At 55.0% G+C, this 21,753-nt stretch overlaps 1 protein-coding gene across 1 annotated transcript in view; it reads right to left on the bottom strand.

Moving 5' to 3' along the window:
• The window catches only part of LOC117889236 (glycoprotein-N-acetylgalactosamine 3-beta-galactosyltransferase 1-A-like), a 30,539-nt gene extending 9,876 nt beyond the window's left edge, over window positions 1-20,663 (bottom strand). The window contains exons 1-3 of the mRNA XM_034793157.1: window positions 20,503-20,663; window positions 18,494-18,664; window positions 2,734-3,398 (exon numbers count right to left, since the gene is read on the bottom strand). Coding sequence (XP_034649048.1) covers window positions 2,734-3,398; window positions 18,494-18,644 — 816 coding nt within the window. The 5' untranslated portion in view covers window positions 18,645-18,664; window positions 20,503-20,663. The remainder of the gene's footprint in view (window positions 1-2,733; window positions 3,399-18,493; window positions 18,665-20,502) is intronic.
• Window positions 20,664-21,753: the final 1,090 nt, after the last annotated feature.

The following is a 21,753-nucleotide window of genomic DNA, read 5'->3' as shown; positions in this document are numbered from 1 at the left end:
CAGCGCATTATCCACGATCTACAACCTATTCTGGAAAGTGATCCCTCACTCTCACAGACCTTGGGAGGCAGGCCAGTCCTCGCTTACAGACAACCCCCAACCTGAAGCAAATACTCACCAACAACTACACACCACACCACAGAAACACCAACCCAGGAACCAATCCCTGTAGCAAACCTCGTTGCCTACTCTGTCCCCATATCTACTCTAGCGACACCATCCGAGGACCCAACCACATCAGCCACACCATCAAGGGCTCATTCACCTGCACATCCACTAATGTTATATGCCATCATGTGCCAGCAATGCCCCTGTGCCATGTACATTGGCCAAACCGGGCAGTCCCTCGGCAAAAGAATAAATGGACACAAATCGGACATCAGAAATGGTAACATACATAAGCCAGTAAGTGAACACTTCAATCTCCCTGGGCATTCTATAACAGATTTAAAAGTCACTATCATTGAACAAAAAAACTTCAGAAACAGACTTCAAAGAGAAACAGCAGAACTAAAATTCATTTGCAAATTTAACACCATTAATCTGGGCTCGAATAGAGACTGGGAGTGGCTGGCTCATTACAGAAGCAGCTTTTCCTCTCCTGGAATTGACACCTCCTCATCTATTATTGGGAGTGGTGTTGTACTTAAAGTACTGCACAGGATCTTTTCAGGGGGAATAAGACAAAACGCCACATTTATTAGTAATACATGTATTCATTAACACTGTATTATATGCATATAATATATTACACTTACGCTCACACACAAACCCATTCCGTCTTGTTGTTACCAATTAGTTGCTCCCCTTAACTTCACTGGCCAGGTGAGTTAGATGGGGGAGGGGGTGGAGCCGGGCTTCTGCCGATCCGGATCGATGCTCCCATGTTGACAAGACGAGACCCGGGGTCCTCTGCAAGACACCTCACTTTTATAGCAGCTTTTCTCTTATGCAAATCTATACCAGATTCAAACTCTGTGTCTGTGTCCATTGGTCCTTTGTGCTGCTTTCTTTTGAGTGTTGTCCCAATGCTGCAAAGAGGGTGTTTCCAAAAGAAGGTGCTTGCTTCTAACCCCCGAGGCCGTCGGTATGTCTGCTTGTCTTTAATGAGCCCACTTGACACGTTTTATTGTCCTTGGGTCTGGCTCCCAGCCCCTCTCCAACAGTTGAGGCTGTCTGGAGGTGCTGCCTTCCATGCCTTGCTCATTCACACCTCATTCATTCAACAGGGCAATTGATTAAGAGTGGGCGGGGAAGAGCTCTTGTTCTACTGCTAGCAAACAGAAATTTTTCTTCTATCTTATTCTATCCTTAGGGGCTATAATATTATACCAAGGGCAATGCAAAGTTTATAAATGAGGCTTTGATACAAAGTTCCATGAAAACAGATGTCACACCTGGGTAGACCCACCACAAGGTTATATGAAGAGGCACAATGTAAAGTCATATGAAAATTATCAGAGATTGATCTACAGTGGACTACATCCACCCTGATCGGATCCGCCCTGTCAACACTGGTTCTCCACTTGCGAAGTAACTCCCTGCTCTCCATGTGTCAGTATATAATGCCTGCATCTGTAACTTTCACTCTATGCATCCGAAGAAGTGAGGTTTTTACCCACGAAAGCTTATGCCCAAATCAATCTGTTAGTCTTTAAGGTGCCACCGGACTCCTTGTTGGTTTTGTAGATACAGACTAACACGGCTACCCCCTGATACTTGTCGGAAGACAGGATACTGGGCTAGATGGGCCGTTGGTCTGACCCAGTGTGGCCGTTCTTATGTTTAATACACTCACAGCCCGGTCTGGAGAAAGCCCAGCAAGGCAGAAATGTTTTACCCTAACGAGCCGGTGACTAAGAGGGACCATTAGTCACGCTACTGGCTCTTACAGCCTATTAAGGGTCTGGCTATAAAGGATTCGTTTATGTTATAACCAAGTTGCTGCCGTGAGTAATAGGTGGTTAGAAGCGCCTCAGCGTTACGAGATGCGTGTTGGTGGTGCTAATATTGGCATCGCTATTTATTCAAAGGCCTGGTCTGCTGTTGTGAACCCTTTATCAGGGGTTTAGAAACGGCTCCGTCACACGGAGCACAGCTCAGACAACGCCCCGATGGAGAGATGGTGGCTCAGCCCTGCTAGAGAACACAACTATGTGAATTCAACCGACTGTGCTAGGAAAGAAACCTGCCCCGGGGGTCGGAGAGCTTATAAGTGGGGGAAAACAGCTGATCTGGACCGCAGTAAGAGACAGAATCCTGCCCCCAAGGGCCTGCGAAGGGGTGCACACCTCAACCGCTGGATGACTTTCTCCGGCCTGGGTTAAGCAGAGGTTCAGCACGTGGCTCATGGGGGTGCCCACTGGCCTTGAAGCCGACCGGCTGGGTCATGGGGATCAAACCCAGGACCGCTTGATCTAAACGCATGAGCCAGCAGACCCAGATCTGTTGGCCAGGGCTGCAGCAGGCTCGTGTGGCCCCGCCAGCACTGGGGGGAAGTGGGAGGACAGAGCAGGGCATCGAGCCCCGCAGCATCCACACAGCAGCATCAGCACCATCTGTAGTGAGTGGGCGGAGCCAGGCTGGTGGGCGGAGCCAAGAACAGTGCTGGGAATCATGGGACCGTGACGGTCTGGTCTTAAGAGCTACGAGGCCCAGTATTCCTCTGACCGGGCCACCCACCTGTCGGCTGCCCCCCACTCCCGCCCTGAGCCAGGACTCCCAGACACTCACCAGCAGGATGGGGTAGAAGGAGTAGGTGGGATAATAGTGATCAAGCCGGAGATTCTCCATCAAGTGCCTCTCTGGGGGGAAGGGGTGGAAGGTCTCCTGCCCCTTGGTGTCCCGGGAGTCCCCTGCCTCCACCCCCATCTTCTCCATGCACTTGCCCAGCTCCAGGTCCTCCACCGGGCTGGTGTGGGTGCACACCTGGGTCCTGAAGCCCTCCACGAAGCGCCTCAGGGCCTCCTTGCTGAGGACGTAGCCGGCCCCGCCGCTCATGTAGCCCTGCTTGACGAAGGGCTTGAAGCGCTTCCCGAAGTAGACGGGCTCCTCAGGCGTGTGGTTGGCCAGCAGCCAGCGCAGGTTGTCCAGCACCACGAAGGTGTCGTCGTCCGCCTTGAGGAACCAGTCGGCCTGCTCCAGGTGGTGCTGGTGGACGTACTGGAAGGCCCGGATGGTTTTCCAGTACAGCTGGTCCCGGCCTTCTTTGACATCCAGCCCCACGGTGGGGAAGCCGTCGTCCCGCACCGAGCTCATGAACAGCACCACATTGCAGTGCCGCGCCCACGTGGCCTGGACGTGCCGGGCCTTGGTCTCCAGGTTGCTGGGGCCCGTCATGACCCAGCACAGGATCCGCACCTTGCTGAACAGCTCGGCCGCAGTCGAATTGTCCTCCACTGGGAACAGAAGGGCAACGCCTTATTTCTAGGGCCCTACCAATTTCCCAGTCAGAGGATTTTTAAAATGGTAAATGTCATGATTTCAGCTATTTAAATCTGAAATGTCAGTGTACTGTAACTGTGGGGGTCCTGACCCCAAAATGGGTTGTGTGTGTGTGTGGGGGGGGGGAGGGGTTATTGTAGAGGGGTAGCATATTGCCACCCTTACTTCTGCGCTGCTGCTGGCGGCGGCGCTGCCTTCAGAGCTGGGCGGCCGGAGAACGGTGGCTGCTGGCCAGGAGTCCAGCTCCGAAGGCAGCGCTGCTCGGATACTCTACACCCCAGGAGAGAAAAGGGGGCACAGTGGTGCACCCTGGGGATCCCATCACAGTGGCGAAGCGAGCGGGGTGAAATACACAGCTTGTTGTACTGAGCAAGATTTGCATTTCATACACGGGTGTAAAGATTGTACGGGAGGTTTTAAGGGGGGTGGCTAAGGACCGTCAGGAGGTGGCTACCGGTTTGTTATTTTCTGTTTGCTTCTTTCGGGAAAGGGAAGTAGGGACAGAAAAGCCAGAAAATGAGTGAAGGCGGTGAAGCTTTTTAGACTGCAGCTTTTTAGACTGCAGGTCGCAGAAAAAGAGAGAGAGAGCACCAGAGACTATTGCAACTGATTGAGTTGGGGATTGGTCCTGCTTTGAGCAGGGGGTTGGACTAGATACCTCCTGAGGTTCCTTCCAACCCTGAGATTCTATGATTGACCTGAAAGAACTGCAGCTAAAGGAGAAGGAAAGAGAAAGAGAGTGAACACCTCCTGAATCTGCTAGAGGAGCAGAACCAGAACTCACCGACCCCAGCGATTCCCATCCCTCCAAAAATCCACAATTGGGACCACTTGTGTCCTGCATACAGTGAGGTAGATGATCTGGCTGAATATCTGACCACCGTGGAAAGGCCGTGAGCAGTGCATGAAATCCCTGGTGATAAGAGAGTTCCTACCCTGACTGCAAAATTAACTGGTAAAGCTCTGAATGTGTTCAGTGAAATGCCTATTGAAGATGCTTTAGACCAGGGGTAGGCAACCTATGGCCCACGTGCTAAAGGCGGCCCGTGAGCTGATTTTCAGTGGCACTCACCCTGCCCGGGTCCTGGCCACCGGTCCGGGGGGCTCTGCATTTTAATTTAATTTTAAATGAAGCTTCTTAAACATTTTAAAAACCTTATGTACTTTACAGACAACAGTAGTTTAGTTCTATATTATAGACTTATAGAAAGAGACCTTCTAAAAACGTTTAAATGTATGACTGGCACGCAAAACCTTAAATTAGAGTGAATAAATAAAGACTCGGCACACCACTTCTGAAAGGTTGCCGACCCCTGCTTTAGACTATTGTAAATTCAAAAACACTGTTTTGCAAAGTTTCTGATTCCCACTGAAATATAGTGTCAAGGTTCCCTCCCCACTCTGAACTTTAGGGTACAGATGTGGGGACCCGCATGAAAGACCCCCTAAGCTTATTTTTACCAGGTTAGGTTAAAAATACGCTGCCACCACCAAGTGTTTTAACCAAATATTTATGGAGAGCCACTTGGAACTCTGCCTTTCCCCAAATATCTCCCAAGTCCCTTGTGATGTTACGAGTTTAAAATAGTATTTCATTGAAAGGTGACAGGGCCAGAAAGAGTTAATTAACTCAGACTGACCTGACCCATGGGTGAATTGTAGAAACTGGTTAGGAAGATAGGTAAATGAATAGAGTTTTGAAATGCAAGTCTGCATTGTTAGAGGTAAAAGGGTAGATGTTTGCTTAGGGCTTGTGAGGTAAGCAAACAAGTCTTGTCTATTGCTATAGTTTTAAATTCAAAAATCAAAAAAGGAATATTAACATTTATGATGATACTTGAGTGAAATAATATTATTGTTTATATGTCTCTTTGAAGGTCGTGGTAACCTGGATCTGAACTGTTTAATGGATAAATTACCCTGTGCTAATTGCCAGGATGTTGGAAGGAGAGTTAAGCCTATTGTTTTCTCAGGCCGAAAGGCTGCTGGAAATATTTAAGAACTCTGGGACATGATCCTGCTGCATCTCAGATCTGCTTGGGTTTCAAGAGGGGGAAAACCTTAAGCCACAAGGATTGAGATCCCCAGTCTTTGAGATCCCCAGTGGAGCCACCCTGAATATGGACATTGAACTATAACCTATGGACTATTTCTAAAAGGACTTTTGGCAACTACATGATCCCCTCTGCTATGTATCTGAACCTCAAGAATTGAATTCTAGTCTGTATGTATATTGATCTTTTAACCAAACACTCTCTCTCTTTTCTTGCTTAATAAATTTTAGTGTAGTTAATAAGAATTGGCTATAGCGTGTATTTTGGGTAAGATCTAAGTTATAATTGGACCTGGGTGTGTGGCTGATCCTTTGGGGTTGGAAGAACCTTTTCTTTTATATGATGAGATCAGATTTTCAGTAATATCATCATATCTGACAGGTGTGTCTGGACGGAGGCCTGAGGCTGGGCACTTTAAGGGAACTGCGTTGTTTGGATTTCTGAGTAACCAGTGAGATACCGTAGAAGCTGCTTTGTGCTGGGTGGTAAATCTAAGTATTGGAACATCCACCAGCGTTTGGGGTTTGTCTACCCCGGTTTGTTTGCAGTTCACCGATTGAGTGACCTCAGCTGGCTCCCACGGGCAGCACCGTCACATCCCTAAACCCCCTTTCCTGGGCAGGCTTGAGAAGAATTTCCCCCAGACCCCTACACCCCCTTTCCTGGGAAGGTTTGAGAATATCCCCTCACCAATTAGCCCTGGTGAACACAGATCCAAACCCTTGGATCTTAAAACAATGAAAAAATCAATTAGGTTCTTAAAAGAAGAATTTTATTAAAAAAAAAGGTAAAAAATCATCTCTGTAAAATCAGGATGGAAAATAACTTTACAGGATAATCAGATTCAAAGAGCCCAGAGGAACCCCGCTCTAGCCTTAGGTTCAAAGTTACAGCAAATAGAGGTAAACCTCTAGAAAAAGGAACATTTACAAGTTGAGAAAACAAAGATAAACTAACACGCCTTGCCTGGCTGTTACTTACAAGTTTGAAATATGAGAGACTTGTGCAGAAAGATTTGGAGAGCCTGGATTGATGTCCGGTCCCTCTTAGTCCTAAGAGCGACCACCACCAAAAACAAAGAGTACAAACAAAAGCCCTCCCCCCAAGATTTGAAAGTATCTTGTCCCCTTATTGGTCCTTTGAGTCAGGTGTCCGCCAGGTTACCTGAGCTTCTTAACCCTTTATAGGTAAAAGGATTTTGGTGCCTCTGGCCAGGAGAGATTTTATAGTATTGTACACAGGAGGGTTGTTACCCTTCCCTTTCTAGTTGGGACATATAGAGAGTTAAATTTAGGAATCTTAAGAGGGATATTGGTCTGAGTAATGGGAAATATGAGAAAAAAATGAAATATTTGATGGGCAAGTGGGTGAGGGGCAGAGGTTTTACAAGCTTTGAGGGGATGTTTGCTCCGGTTCCTCAAGAACATTTCCTAGGCCTGTGTCAGGCTGATGGAAAGCAGAGTCTATGGGACAAAGATGTAAAGTCTGTGGCGGAGGCGACATCTCTCGCTGATGCCTTGGAACGGACCCAGGTGTCTATTGAAAGCAAACCACCAAAAGAGGGGTTTAAACCCGGTGGGGAAGGAGGATCCCGTTTTATCTCTAGCAAAAAGGAGAGTGGCTGGGCACTGACCTCCCCAAAACCATTCCTCTAACCCTCAGCCCAAATATCCTGTAAAAACAGAAGAGCCCAAAAGGGACCAGCCGTGAAATGCCGCTGATCCCCTGAGGAATAAATGCCCTGTGCTAGGAGGAAGAAGGCAAAGAATAGCTCGTGTTAGTTCTGCCGTCCGCCACACAGAAACCCCCAGGCCATTGAAACCGATCACGCTGGTTTTGTGAGATTAGCAGAACCGGATAGGAAGCACGTTAAGGTTGTCAGAATGAATGGCAGGGAATGCTTGGGGCAGAAGGATACAGGGGTCCAGATATCTCTGGTTAAGCAGAGTGTGGTCCCACAGGCTAGTGTATTACGGGGCCAAAGGGCAGAGATGGTCGGGGTGGGCAAAAGCAGATTCCTTGTCCCACTAGCTAATATCCATGTGGAGTGGGAAGGTTTGGAAAATGTTTTGACCGTGGGGGTAATGGAACAACTCCTAGTCGAACTGCTTCTGGATAAGGATTTTTTCCGTGTCGCTCAGGTTAAAGTATTTGCCTGAGGCAGGAGGGAGTGTTATTCTGGGACCCCAGAGGGAAAGGGGAAGGTCTCAGGAACTGCTGAGGGAATAGGGGAGAGTCTCTTTGACTCCTCTGCAACTGGGGGAAGCCACATGCTTCCGGGGGCGGGGGGGTGGCTGAGACCAACTCCTACATTGCAGCTAGAGGCAACGCCACACCAGGAAGGGATGGGGGTGTTATACCTGTCCCGGAGAGAACTGTTAGCTGCCAGCAGGTTGCAGATGAACCAGAGACAGACCCAGCACTAGGGGGCAGAGAGCAACGTGTCCCAGAGGGGAGCCCAGAGAAGAGACAGGGGATCTCAGAAACCACTCAGGTGAGTGAGGATTCCTGTGACTCTAACACAGGGAAGCAGGGTGCTTCCAAGTATGGGAGGGGCCGAGACTAGCTCCTTTCCCGCAGAAGGCAGCATGCCCTCAGGATTGGGAGCAGGAGAGGGGTTGTCAGTGATTAAGGAAACTATCCCAGTTGATAGCTGGCAGAGTTCTGCAGCTGAACGAGAGACAGATCCCTTCCTAGGGAGCACAGAGAGAGGTGTTTTAGAAGAGGGCCCAGAGGAGGAAACTGGGGAAGGAATAGTGCGGGTACAGGAATGACTCCTCAGTGGTCACTCGGGAGAGGATGCCCAGGACTGAATGGCTGAGTCAACATCTGTGCACCCAGGCACTCAGCCTGTGACCCAGGTATTAAGAGGGAACGGTGTAATCGACCTCCTGGAGGGGAGCAGCCACACAGCTGACTTCTCAGGGATAGAGAAAGGGGTGGCGGAGGGTTCCCCAATCCAGGTCCCAGTTTTTCGGGATGCTATTTCTGATCAGTTTTTGGAAAGTAACTGTGTCTCTTTAAATCAAGATGCAGCTCCCATGCCTGTGATAAGAGAGGAGTTAGAACCAGGAAATGGCCAGGTGGTAATTTCCCAGACTATAAATGACCCAACTGACAGAAAAGGAGAATGTTTTGCCACAGGCTGGTGAGACACAGAGCGCAGTTATGGGAAAGCGTGAATCTGATCAAAGGGTAAACGCACCTAGCCCAGCGAGCACAGATAACAGCCCTCTGGGAAAAGGGAGTAGGGAAGGACTCAGTGCTGGGAAGGGGGGAAACACAGGTTAACTTCAAAAAGGAAGCTGGATGTTTTGCATTTGTACAGTCCTGGAGTTGGGAGACAGCTCCCCAAAGGGCAGGGCCGGCGCCAGGGTTTTGGCCGCCCCAAGCAGCCAAAAAAAAAAAAAAGCCACAATCGCGAACTGCGGCGGCAATTCGGCGGGAAGTCCTTCGCTCCAAGCGGGAGTGAGGGACCGTCCGCCGAATAGCTGGACATGCTGCCCCTTTCCGGAGCGGCCGCCCCAAGCACCTGCTTGCCAGGCTGGTGCCTGGAGCCGGCCCTGCCAAAGGGCCAACCCACGTGCAGGATCCCCCTGAATCCCTGTCTTGCCAGACCCTGAGGTACCAAAATCCAAGAAACATGCTTAAAATAAGAACCCAGGCAGAAGGGAACACTGGAGGGAGGGAAAGAAAAGCCAGGGACTGATTACATGGGAGGGAGTCAAAGGACACCATGCGTAATGAACAAACCAACCTCCAACCAGACTCTTGGAACAGAGGCCGTGGTATCAGCCCAGCTGATATAAACATGCCGATATTAATGTTAAGTCTTGGGATAAGAATTTTGATACCAGTGTTAAACCTTGTGAGAAGATACATTATGCACAATTTTGGGGCAGAGCCTTGGGACACGCTAGAAATGGTAATTGGGGACACCTGTAATAGCAAGACATTTTTATGAGAACGCTGCTTCTCAGTTAATACCTGTAAACAGATTTAAACCTCACCACAGCAGAAAAAGCATAACAAAGCTGGTTTGCTGTGTGAAGGGGGAAACTGAGGCACGCCACCTCATGGCCTTGATGGCTGGATGCCAAAAGAACCATAACACAAACTGCCTTCGGGATAGTCAGTGATTAACCCTCTAAGGGGGGAGATGTGACATTCTATATCTTGGGGGAGCACCTGTAACCCCCATAGTCCTCATTTATATATAATTGTGATCTTGCATATAAAGCAGGCTGTGTGAGGTAGTGGGGAAAGGTTATGATCTGCTGAAAGCCATTGTTCTAGCTAACTATTGTGACAGGGTCAGGCCAGATGGCTACAGGACAGTGATCGAAGGCAGATATATTAGCCTCAGATTAAGCAGGTCCCTTTTCCGTAAGGTAACAGGGGCGGTTCCAGAACAATCAGGAACTTGTTGGAACCAATTAAGGCAGGTAGGCAGGCTAATCAGGGCACCTGGAGCCAATTAAGAAGCTGGTAGACTCCATTAAGGCAGGCAGGCTAATCAGGGCACCTGGTTTAACAAGGACCTCACTTCAGTCAGTGAGGGGCTGTGACGAACTGGGATTGTTCTTGCTGGGGTGTGTGAATGCTGACAGGGGAGTGTGGCTGGGATAGTCTGCATTGGAGGATGGGAGACTGCCCGAGGGCGCATACCTGAGTGTGTAACATGAGAACCCAGGAAGGGGTTGAAGGCCAGGTGACTCCTTAGCCCGGGAAACTGAACAAAGGCTGTGGGAGGGGTGGCTGAAGGCAGAGTGCTGGAAGCAGGCTGGAGAGATGGCTGGGAGGCAGAGATGGCTCTGACCCCCCAAAGGGGGGTGGGCTGGGATGCCCTGGGACCCCAAGCTGGGCCTAACTGAGGGGGGCCCTGTTGTCTGTGCCTGCAAGACCTGTCTTGGACTGTATTCCTGTCATCCAAATAAACCTTCTGCTTTACTGGCTGGCTGAGAGTCATAGTGAATCGCAGGAAGCCGGGGGTGCAGGGCCCTGACTCCCCCACAATCCGCAACAACTGGTGGCAGCGACGGGATCTACTGCACCCCGTGGACGGCGCTTCCTGCAGTAAGTGACTGGGGAGCAGTAAAACGAAGGGGGATTGACGGGGACCAGGCGTGCTGAAGAGTGAGAGAGAGACGGTTATTACCCCTGGGAGTGTGTGACCAGCGAGAAGGACTTTTGCAGTAACAGGGTCCCCCGGGGGGATCGCAGCGAGTGGTCCCAGGGGCGGAGGAGTCTGCAGCTCGACCCTGGCAGAGAGGTGGTGACCTCGAGAAGGGCTGGCACACTAGGGATCTCCCTGGGAACTGTGGGGAGCTGTGAGCACACAGGCCGGTGAGTGGCCAGCAGGAAGATGTATGCCAAGCGGCTTAAGAGCGACCTGGTGGAGCTGTGCAAGCAGAGGGGGCTGCGCATTGGGAGGCTCACCAAAGAACAGCTCATTGCCCAGCTGGAGGCGGAAGATCGCGCGAATGAACCGATCCCTGTGTCTCAGGGAAGCAGCCTGGCAAATGCAGCGCAGGCACCAGTGTCTGTCCCAGCTGGGAGTGGTCAGCCGGCTGCTGAGGGCTTCCCGAGACCCCTCCTTCCTATGCCTAGGGGAAGGGTGGGGAGGAGCCCAGCAAATACCGAAGGCGCCGTGACCCCCCGGCCAGCAGAGGATCCTCCCAGCGACGTTCGGCATCCGGGGAGCGGAATTGGCTGGAATGGGAGAAAGAGCTAAAACTGAGAGAGCTGGAGGATCGTGAACAACAGAGACAGCATGAACGGGAGGAGAAAGAGAGACAGAGGCAGCATGAAGAGAGACAGCGTCAGCATGAACTGGAACTGGCGAGATTGAAGGGCAGCGAACCCCCGGCTGTGGTGAGTGAGGGGGGACCCAGGACTGCACGGAGCTTTGATAAGTGCATCCTGGCCCCACGCAAGGAGGGGGAGGACATGGATGACTTCCTGGAGGCCTTTGAGACGGCCTGCGAGCTGCACCGGGTGGATCCCGCGGACAGACTCCGGGTCCTTACCCCCTTACTGGACCCCAAAGCCGTGGCATTGTACCGCCAACTGGGAGAGGCAGAGAAAGGGGACTACGAACTATTCAAAAAGGCCCTGCTACGTGAGTTTGGGCTGACTCCTGAGATGTACCGGGAAAGGTTCCGGAGTCAGGATAAAACCCCTGAGATCTCATATTTGCAACTAGCCGTCCGCATGGAAAGATACGCCAGCAAGTGGGCTGGTGGGGCCCAGACGAAGGAGGACCTGATTAAACTGCTGGTACTGGAGCAACTGTATGAGCGGTGCCCATCCGACCTGAGGCTGTGGTTGGTGGACAGAAAGCCAGAGAACCCGCGACACGCCGGGCAGCTGGCTGATGAGTTTGTAAAGAGCCGGTCAGGGGGTGGCAGGGAGGAGCCCCAAAGGAACAGGCCCGCCGCGATGCAGAGAGAGAGTCACCCTGGGACTTCCCAAAGGGGGAATATGGGGAATCCCCTCCCACGGGGAAGGCCCAGCATCAGGGACAACCGACCGGCTCGAGGGGACCCACGGGACCTGAGCTGCTATTACTGCGGCCGAAGAGGCCACGTTCGGGCCCAGTGCCCCAAGCTCAAGGACAGACTGAGCAGACCGAACCCGCACCGGGTTAACTTGGTAGAGGCCCAGACGGACGAGGGGCAGGCTTCTCACGCAAGAGGGGCTGGCAGCTTATCAACTGCTCAAGAGAGAGAAGGGCCCCAGGCCAGCTTCTCTGGGGGGCCAGATGCTCCGGATTCAAAGTTCTCCGTTTACAGGGTTGGCGCGGGGCTGTCCCTGCGGAGCGAGTGCCTTGTTCCCCTGGAGGTGGATGGGAAGAAAGTTTATGGATACTGGGACACGGGCGCAGAGGTGACACTGGCCCGGCCCGCGGTGGTGGCCCCAGATCGGGTGGTGCCCAACACCTTCCTGACCCTGACTGGGGTGGGCGGGACCCCATTCAAGGTTCCCGTAGCGAGGGTACACCTGAAATGGGGGGCCAAGGAGGGCCCCAAGGACGTGGGAGTGCACCACCATTTGCCCACTGAGGTGTTGATGGGGGGGGACCTAGAGGACTGGCCAAGCAGCCCCCAGACCGCCTTAGCTGTGACCCGCAGTCAGAGCCGGCGAGGGGCACTGCGCCCTGGCCTTGGGGGGGGTGCCTTGCCTGAGGCGCAGGACCCTAACCTGGTGGGGAGGGAACGCCCAGGGACGCGGCTCAGGGAGGCTGCAGCGTCAGACCCAGCGGGCGAGAAAGAGCAGGTGGCCATCCCTGTCCCAGCTGCTGAGTTCCAGGCCGAGTTACAGAGATCCCTCCTTGCGGAAGATAAGGGACCTGGCCGACCTCAATGCGGTACAGACCATGGGACGAGGTGGCCGGAAAAGGTTCCTGTGGGAGAAGGGGTTCCTGTACCGAGAATGGGCTCCCCCAGGGAAAATGGAGTCAGGGGGGATCAGGAGGCAGCTGGTGGTACCCCAGAAGTATCGCCGCCAGCTGCTGTGCCGGGCCCATGACATTCCCCTCTCAGGGCACCAGGGAACCTGGCGTACCCAGCAGAGGCTGCTACGGAGCTTTTACTGGCCTGGGGTCTTTGTTACTGTCCGACAGTACTGCGGATCCTGTGACCCCTGTCAGAGGGGGAGGAAGGCCTGGGGCAAGGGGAAAACAGCCTTAGGACCCTTGCCCAGCATAAAGGATCCTTTCCGGAGGGTGGCCAAGGTTAAAAGGGCGGCTCTAAACCAAGAGAGCCCAAAGCACAGACCTCCAGACTGGAGCGCTGGGAGAAGACCACAGCCCAGTTGGAGCCCCAGAGGTATGGGGGTGGGAAAAGGGCACAGGCCGCATAAACCTTCCCACATGCGAACTGCGAGTGCCATCAAGCACCCCCGACCCAAGGGGGGGCGTGAAACTGGAGGGGCCTGGTGTAATTCCCACCAAGGAATGGGAGGGATGCGGGGGCATCCATGGGAACGGGGGTAGGTTCGAACTTCCCCAGGTCACTGGCTAAAGTGACCACGCTCAGTTCGGTCTCGAAGGGGGGAGAGATGTGACGAACTGGGACTGTTCTTGCTGGGCTGTGTGAATGCTGACAGGGGAGTGTGGCTGGGATAGTCTGCATTGGAGGATGGGAGACTGCCCGAGGGCGCATACCTGAGTGTGTAACATGAGAACCCAGGAAGGGGTTGAAGGCCAGGTGACTCCTTAGCCCGGGAAACTGAACAAAGGCTGTGGGAGGGGTCGCTGAGGGAGAGTGCTGGAAGCAGGCTGGAGAGATGGCTGGGAGGCAGAGATGGCTCTGACCCCCCAAAGGGGGGTGGGCTGGGATGCCCTGGGACCCCAAGCTGGGCCTAACTGAGGGGGGCCCTGTTGTCTGTGCCTGCAAGACCTGTCTTGGACTGTATTCCTGTCATCCAAATAAACCTTCTGCTTTACTGGCTGGCTGAGAGTCATGGTGAATCGCAGGAAGCCGGGGGTGCAGAGCCCTGACTCCCCCACACTCCGCAACAGGGGCCTGCAAGGAGTGAGAGGGGGTGCTGCTGGGGGACTGAGGAGTACAGACACTATCAGGAGGAAGGCTCTGTGGTGAGGCTAAAGAAGGTGTTGGGAGGAGGCCGTGGGGAAGTAGCCCAGCGAGTTGTAGCTGTCACACAGGTTTTACGTGATCCACAGGGCCCTGGGCTGGAACCCGGAGTAGAGGGCGGGCCTGGGTTCCTCCCAACTCCCTGCTGGATACAAGAGGAATTGACCTGGACTGTGGGTCTCACCAGAAGGGAAGGTCCCTGGCCTGGCCCCTGACCCACTAGGTGGATCAGCAGAGACTGTGAGGATTGTTCTCCTTCCTAGGGCTACCATATGTCCGGATTTCCCCGGACATGTCTGGCTTTTTGGTCTATAAATAGCTGTCTGGGGGGGGATTTCTAAAAATCTAAAAATGTCTGGGATTTCCCCCCCGGTCGGCTATTTATAGATAGAAAAGCAGAGGCCAAGCACCGCTGGGCAGCCAAAGCCCCTTCCCGGCTCCCCCCATCCCCTGCAGCCTTACCACGCTATCCAGCCCCACAGCTGTCTTCCCCCTCCTCCCCTCCCCTGAACGCTCCGCCCCCTGCTCCTCCCCCTCCCCTGCTTCCCGCCAATCAGATCTTTGCGGGAAGTGTGAAAAGAAGCAGGGGCAGGCGGGAGGCAGCCCCAGGTAAGCTGGGGCGGGGGGGCGCGAGGAGGAGAGCTCCGGGGAGGCGCGGCCTTGGCCGAGCGGCGCCCGGCGGCCCCAGCACCCCTGGCCCGGACCTGGCCTGGCTCGGGCCCCAGCACCCCCGGCCTGGCCCCGAGCCCCGCAACCCCGGCCGAAGTGCAGCCCGATTCCTGGGCTCTTTAAAGCTGGCCCTGGTCAGGGGACAGGGAGGGGGGGGTTGGATGGGTCGGGAGTTTGGGGGAGGCTGTCAGGGGGGCAAGGGTGTGGAGAGGGGTTGGGACAGTCAGGGACAGGGAGCGGGGGGGGTAGATGGGTCTGGGGTTCTGGGGGGGCTGTCAGGGGGGCAGGGGTGTGGAGATGGGTCGAGCTAGGCAGGTAGCAGAGGGGGTTGGATGGGTCAGGAGTTCTGGGGGCCCTGTCGAGGGCAGGGAGCAGTTGGATAGGGCATGGGAGTCCCTGGGGGTCTGTCTGGGGGCAGGGGTGTGAATATGGGGAGGGAGTGTGGATAAGGGTCAGGGCAGTCAGGGGACAGGTAGGGTCGTAGGGCATTCTCAGGAGGGGGCAGTCAGGGGACAAGGAGCGGGGGGATTGGAGGTTCTGAGGGGGGCAATCAGGGGGTGGGAAGTGGGAGGGAGTGGATGGGGGTGGGGCAGGGGCAGGGCTAGAGTGGGCTCCTCTCCCCCCCCCCAGTGTCCTCTTTTTTGCTTGTAGAAATATGGTAACCCTACTCCTTCCTTTCCCCAGGCTGGCCAGTGATGAGGTGAGCTGAGTGAGTGGCAGGTTTGAGCCGCTGGCAAAAGTGGCCAAACGAGGGCTGCCGTCAATCTCTGAGGTGAGCAAACCCGCCAATAAGCGCAGGACCCACCTTGTCACAATATGTATCTCGTTAGCGCATATGAAGTTATGCGATTGTGTTGTACGGTTGTCAGTAAGTTGGAGAATCTTTTGCTTGCCAGCGACAACCGCAAGGAAAGTAACCAACGCCCGGGCGGGTGTCACACAACCATTGTCCTGCAAGGGAGCTCCAATTCAGTGACTCACCGCCATCCGCCACGCTAACGGAATTGCTCAACCTGGCCTGGAGCCTCAGCAGCCCACCCAGACGTGCCTGGGCTTGTGGTCTCCAAGCACATGGACTTAGGGGGCTTGTCTACACCGGCACTCACAGCCCCCCCGCGTGCTGCAAGTTTCAGCGCTGTAAAGAGCCAGTGTCAACAGTGCACCAGCGCCGGGAGCTATTCCCCTCGTGGGGGTGGGGTGAACGTTGCCAGCGAAGACTTGCCCTGAGGGTATAAAACAGAACACAGGGGACCCATGCTCGGCCTTTCTCCCTCCCCCACCTGTGCTGCAAGCAACAAGGACGCTCAGACGACTGAGGACTCCAAGAGGAGAGGTTTCAGAGGAGCGGCCGTGTTAGTCCGTATCCGCAAAAACAGGAGTCCTTGTGGCACCTTAGCCTAGGTCCACACTGCCCACCCGATTCAGCAGGTAGAGATCGATCTTCTGGGATCGATTTATCGCGTCTCATCTGGACGCGCTAAATCGATCCCAGAAGCGCTCCCCCGTCGACTGCGGAAGTCCTGCTCGCCGAGAGGAGGAAGCGCTGTCGACGGGGGAGCTTGCCTGCGCCGCGTGGACCCGCAGTAAGTAAACTTAGTTCGATCTAGGAAACGTCGACTTCAGCTACGCTCTTCTCGTAGCTGAAGTTGCGTTTTCTAGATCGATCCCCCGCCCCAGTGTGGACCAAGCCTTAGAGACTAACACATTTATTTGAGCATAAGCTTTCGTGGGCTAAAACCCACTTCATCAGATGCATGCAGTGGAAAATACAGAGGAGACTGGCCCAGGTTTCAAGGGTGAAACCTGCGTACTATGAACTGCAATATCCAGTGGGGTGCGAGAATCTGCGTAATCCAGTGTGACAAAGTTCCTCCTCTATCTTGGTGGTTATCTTTTCTTTTGGTAACTAACTCTGACCATTTTGCTTATCACTTATAATCTATCTTCTGTAGTCAAACTCCTTTTACTGTTTATCTTTACCAGTAGGGTTACCATATTTTGAATGTCCAAAAAGAGGACACTCCACGGGGGGCCGCCCCCAGCCCGCCCCAACTCCACCCCTTCCCCAAAGTCCCCGCCCCCTCCCCTGCTTCCCGCGAACATTTGATTCGTGGGAAGCCTGAAGCAGGCAGCAGGTAAGCTGTGGGGTGGGGTGGGGGGAGGAGGCACGGCCCAGTCTGGCCCCCCCAACCAAGCGGCTCCCTCTGGCGGCCGGCCCCGGGCCCCACACCCAAGGCCCCGCACCGCCGGCCCCGCACCAGCCCCCGGCTGAGCACCCCCAGCCCAACACCGCCACCCCTGGCCCAGCACCGCCGGCCCCTCCCTATTTTCCCGGACATGTCCGGCTTTTTGGGATTTCCCCCGGACGCGGATTTGAGGCCCAAAAAGCCGGACATGTCCGGGAAAATCCGGACGTATGGTAACCCTATTTACCAGTGAGTTTGCCTGAAATGTTTGGTAAATCTACTCAGGTTTGCAAAGGCTGGTGTATGTCCACTTTCCATTGATGAAATTGATGAAGTGGTGAACCAATTAATACATTTGCCCTGCTCGTCTTGGGCAGTGCAAGACGGGATATTCCTGGGGTACAGTGCTGGGAGCTGGGGGGATTTGGCTGGTGTCTTTCTCCGTGATATTCACAAGTGGCTCAGGGAGCATTTGTGCAATGTAGCTGGGGGTGGGGCTGAGTGATCACAGCACCTGGAGGGGTTTGCTGCTTGTCATTAGCAAGGCATTGTGAGAGAGTTAAAGGGGAACAGCAGTCCCAGGTTTGCGTCCCGGGGATCCCGTCACAAGTGCCTCTAGCCGCAGCACAGAAGTGCGGGTGGCCTGGTATGGTGTTACCACCCTTACGTCTGTGCTGTTGCCTTCAGAGCTGGGCACTCACCCAGCAGCTGCCACTCTCCAGCCACCTGGCTCTGTAGGCAGCGCAGAAGTAAGGGTGGCCATACCGCGAATCCCTACAATAATCTTGTGACCCCCTTTTGGGTCAGGATCCCCAGTTTGAGAACCGCTGGTCTCCCCTGTGAAATCTGTATAGTGCAGGGTAAAAGCACAGAACAGATTTCACCATCTGTGGTGCAGTTTTCATGGCTGTGAATTTGATAGGGCCCTATTTATTTCCCAGCACAGGAACTCTGCCATTTCCATCCCCCCACTCCCACGTAATGGCCGTTCGGCCAGGCCGGCTGCATTACAACCTCCTCTGTGATGGAGGCAAGTGGAACAGACCCGGCTACAGAGCCTGGCTCCTTTGGTGCGGACAGGCCTGGTTCACTCCCTGGTGCCCATCCCAAGAGCTTTCACTTGCTGCCCCTTGCACGGCACCCCTGGGAGACTGCCAGAGATTCCTCGCCTTGCACCGGTGCCTGGCTCCTGTCCCTTTGCACACTAGGAACGCTGCCTAGCTCTTACGGAGCTCTGCCTGGCCACTGATCTCAAATCCCCTGGTCACTGAGGGCACCAGCCTTAGCCCCATTTTGCAGATGGAGGAACCGAGGCTTAGCGAGAGGCAGGCATTTGCCCCAGGTCACCCGTCAGGCCAGTGGCAGAGATGCTGATAAAACTACTGACTCCCTGACCAGTGCTCTACCCACTGGGCTTCACTGCCTCTGTACATTCCCCAGGACCAGTGAAATCTGCCCGGACAACCCTGGGAGGGGGATTTCCCTGACCCAGGTCTGGGGGGAGGGGTCAGCTGTGGCATTAAAGACTGTGTCCATCCCTCACCTTGGCGGGGATAAGAGTTGTGGGTTCTTTGCACCACCGCTGACGTGCTCTGCTCTGTCCTGAAGGCGTAGATGAAGGTAAATCCTACGGCAAGCCCCACAACCATGCCTAGGCAAAGCTGCAGCTCTTGTGTCTTGGGGAGGAGCTTCATGGTGAGGCGGCACGTCCGATCTGTATGAGGTGACCCAGAATAAGCAGCCTGCCTATGACGCCGGAGTCCCTGCTAGGGCTGGCAGCGAGCAAGGGGCACGCGCAGAGCCGGCTCCTGCCCCCACAAAGCTCTCTGCACATCCAAGGAAATACTTATTGCAGACGACATGTGGTTGGACTGTGGAACTCCTTGCCACATGACTGTCTGAGGCCAAGCATTCAAAGCAGGACTGGACATTGCAATGGGTAACAAGTGTTAGGCTAGTTAATGCTGGTAGATTCTGGAAGGGACATGAACCCACCTGCTTTAATCTCTATTAGACACCAGCGAGAGACAGAATTTGGGGCGGGGGCTGGTTTATCCCATATCAGCTGACAAGGGGTGGGGGGGGCGGGAGTTCTTGCAAATGCCTCAGAAGCGTCTGGTGCCAGACACTGTCAGACAGGCCCCTGGGTTCAATGGACCTCAGTTCTGAGCCCGTGTGACCATTGCTTTGTTCCTATGGATCGGTATCCGCCTGGTTCATGGAGAAGTGGGCTGCTGGGGGCCAGCGGGGAATTGGGGGGGGGCAACAGAACAGGTAGGTTTGGAGCTAGGCAGGAATTTTTGCCCATTCCGCAAAACCAAAATGATTTGCAGAACCACCTTGCGTTCCTTGAATTTTCAGCCAATCACAGGCAGGGCTTTGATGGCACCGGCCTGGTTTCTGGAAGGGCTGTGGAGGTCCCCGGTCTTCCAGGGTCTGTGATTGTATCCGGGGCTTTCAGGCTCCCTGCCGCAGAGCTGGAGCCCCGAGAGAACCCCAGTCCAAGCCAGGGCTTCTGGGTTCATTACTCCCGGCCAGCTGGCTTTCTGAGCCTGAGCAGCAAGCCGGCCCAGTGTCTGGAAACGCCGGGGTGCTCAGGCAGTGTGCCTGGGGGGGCTCTGGGATTGCAGATGTGAAACTGACAAGGATCATGTCAGTTTCAGGCTGCCAGGTCCCCAAGGGAACACCATTCCACTTAAATTGGTCTGGGTCCAAATCGGAACCTCACAAAACGTAGAAACTCCCCTCGATCTGGGACCCTGTGTTTTGTCCACTTCTCGGAGGGTGGGCACCTGGGACACATGCTGGGTCAAGATGCTGCCTGGCTCCTGAGTCCCCAACAGCTGCTCCTGCACTCAGCCCCGATCTCCTCCCACATCTCATCTGAGCACCCAGTCCCCGCTCCGCCCCGGCCCCTCTTTGTCTCTATCACCTGCCACCTTTTGCCTTGGCACTGATCCACCGGGACGATGCATCCCCTGTAGCAGCACGCACAGACCTCCTGCAACAATCTCACAACGCCCCAACCTCAACTGAGAGCGGGCTGGATCTCTGAGTCACCCACCTGATCAGGCGTCCGCAAGGAGAGATTCATCGGAGACTTCCTCCAGCCGGGCACAACTCACAGGGAGCGACTCGGCCCCTGCAGGGACTAGGGGCCGAGTTCCTAGAATAAATGCTGCCTCCTGCCCAGAACCCACCAACCACGTCTGGTGGCCATCCACAGCATTAAACCTGCACCCTCTGCCAGGCTGTAGCCCTGCAGGTGAGGGGGTCCGTCTGTCTAGGGACCGCTGATCTCACTCCCCTCTCCCTCAGCAGGGAACCACCGGCCCCTCCCCGGCCCCAGAGCTAGGTCAGGGAGTATGGGGGTCCCTGGATGCTGCTTGGCTCTGTGATCCCCGTGGGAAGGGGGGAATATTGGCTACCCCTGGTGCTGCCATATCAGCGGGACCTGGGCCAGCGTGAAAGCAGCCGAATGTGTCTGTCCTCGTCACCTCCTGCAAAGGGCAGACTTGGGCTCTGGGTGCTCCACCCTCGTCCTTTGCTCACCTTTATCCTCCTGCACCTCAGCAAAAGGGACCGGCTCCTCCTGCTTGGGCTGCAGCTCCGGCTGTAGCTCTCATTCTTCCCAAGGGCTAGGCTGCCTTGCCTGAGGCCAGCCACCACTCCCTGGAGGCGGCAGCTTCGCCTCCCTGGGGAGCAGCAAAGAGTCTGACCTTGCGCTGGAAGTGTGCGCACAGGAGATCCGCACGTCATGGCAACTAAACCCAAGCCCCACCCCGGAGTCCCTCCCATGTACTGTGGCACTGGGGCCTGGCACCGAACACCTGCCCCGGAGGCCATGGGACCCCAAAGAGCAGAGGGACAAGGCCAGGGGCTGCCGTGGCTCCGCTCCGGGGGCAAACACGGTTCCACTGGGATCTTCGCTCTCAGCTGGATGTGCTGAGGGGTGGGGTCCCATCTAGGGGGACCCGAAGCTGGTGCCCTTGTGGCGCAAACATGTGGCACAGGGTGGTGGGCAGCAGCTGTCCGCATCGGGGGGGGGCTAACCCCCAGGATCCCTAGGGGCGTCTGTTTGAGGAGACAGTAGCTGGGCGGGAGGTGGTGTGACAGGCCATGGGGGAGGAAGAGGGGGCCGGGTGGAGCAGGAGAGGAAGCAAGTGGGTGATGGGGAGGGGGTGGGAGAGTCTGAGGGGTCAGGCAATGGGGGAGGGGAAGGGAGTGTGGGGCAGGGCAGATGTCAGAGGCTCCCATGTCAGGCTGGAAGGGGCGGGAAGAGGTCTCGTCTGGCCCCCTGTATCAGAGCGTACCTGACAGGTGATTGTCCAACCTAGTCTTGAAAACCGCCCTAGGCCGCCTGTTCCAGAGCGTCGCTGCCTGGCGAGGTAGCAAGTTTTCCCTAACATCGCACCTAAATCCCCCCACGCTGCAGATCAAACCCGTTACCTCTTCCCCTAGTTTCAGCGGACACGGAGACCACTTGATCCCTGGCCGCTTTACAGCAGCTCTCAGCAGCTCTTCCCAGGTCCCCTCTCCGCCGTCTAAACACACCCAGGTCTTTCCACCTTTCCAGGGGGCTCCAGGTCTTTCCACCTTGCATCGGTTTTTGTTGCTCTCCTCTGGCCTCTCTCCGATTTGCGGGGTGCCCAGAACCGGGTCTGAGACACGACACTGCTGTTAATACACCCCACAATGGCACTGGCCTTTCTGGCCCAGTCTGTGGGGCGGGAGCTGCCCCCGGGCACCGGGCCACTTTGCTGTGCGAGGGGCGGCATTGATTGGGCGTGTGGGGATTGTGGC

The sequence above is a fragment of the Trachemys scripta genome, chromosome 16 (genome assembly GCF_013100865.1).
Source record: "Trachemys scripta elegans isolate TJP31775 chromosome 16, CAS_Tse_1.0, whole genome shotgun sequence".
NCBI lineage: Eukaryota > Metazoa > Chordata > Testudines > Emydidae > Trachemys > Trachemys scripta.
The sequence above is the reverse complement of the archived record's forward strand: the minus strand, read 5'-3'. Positions and strand labels throughout refer to the sequence as shown.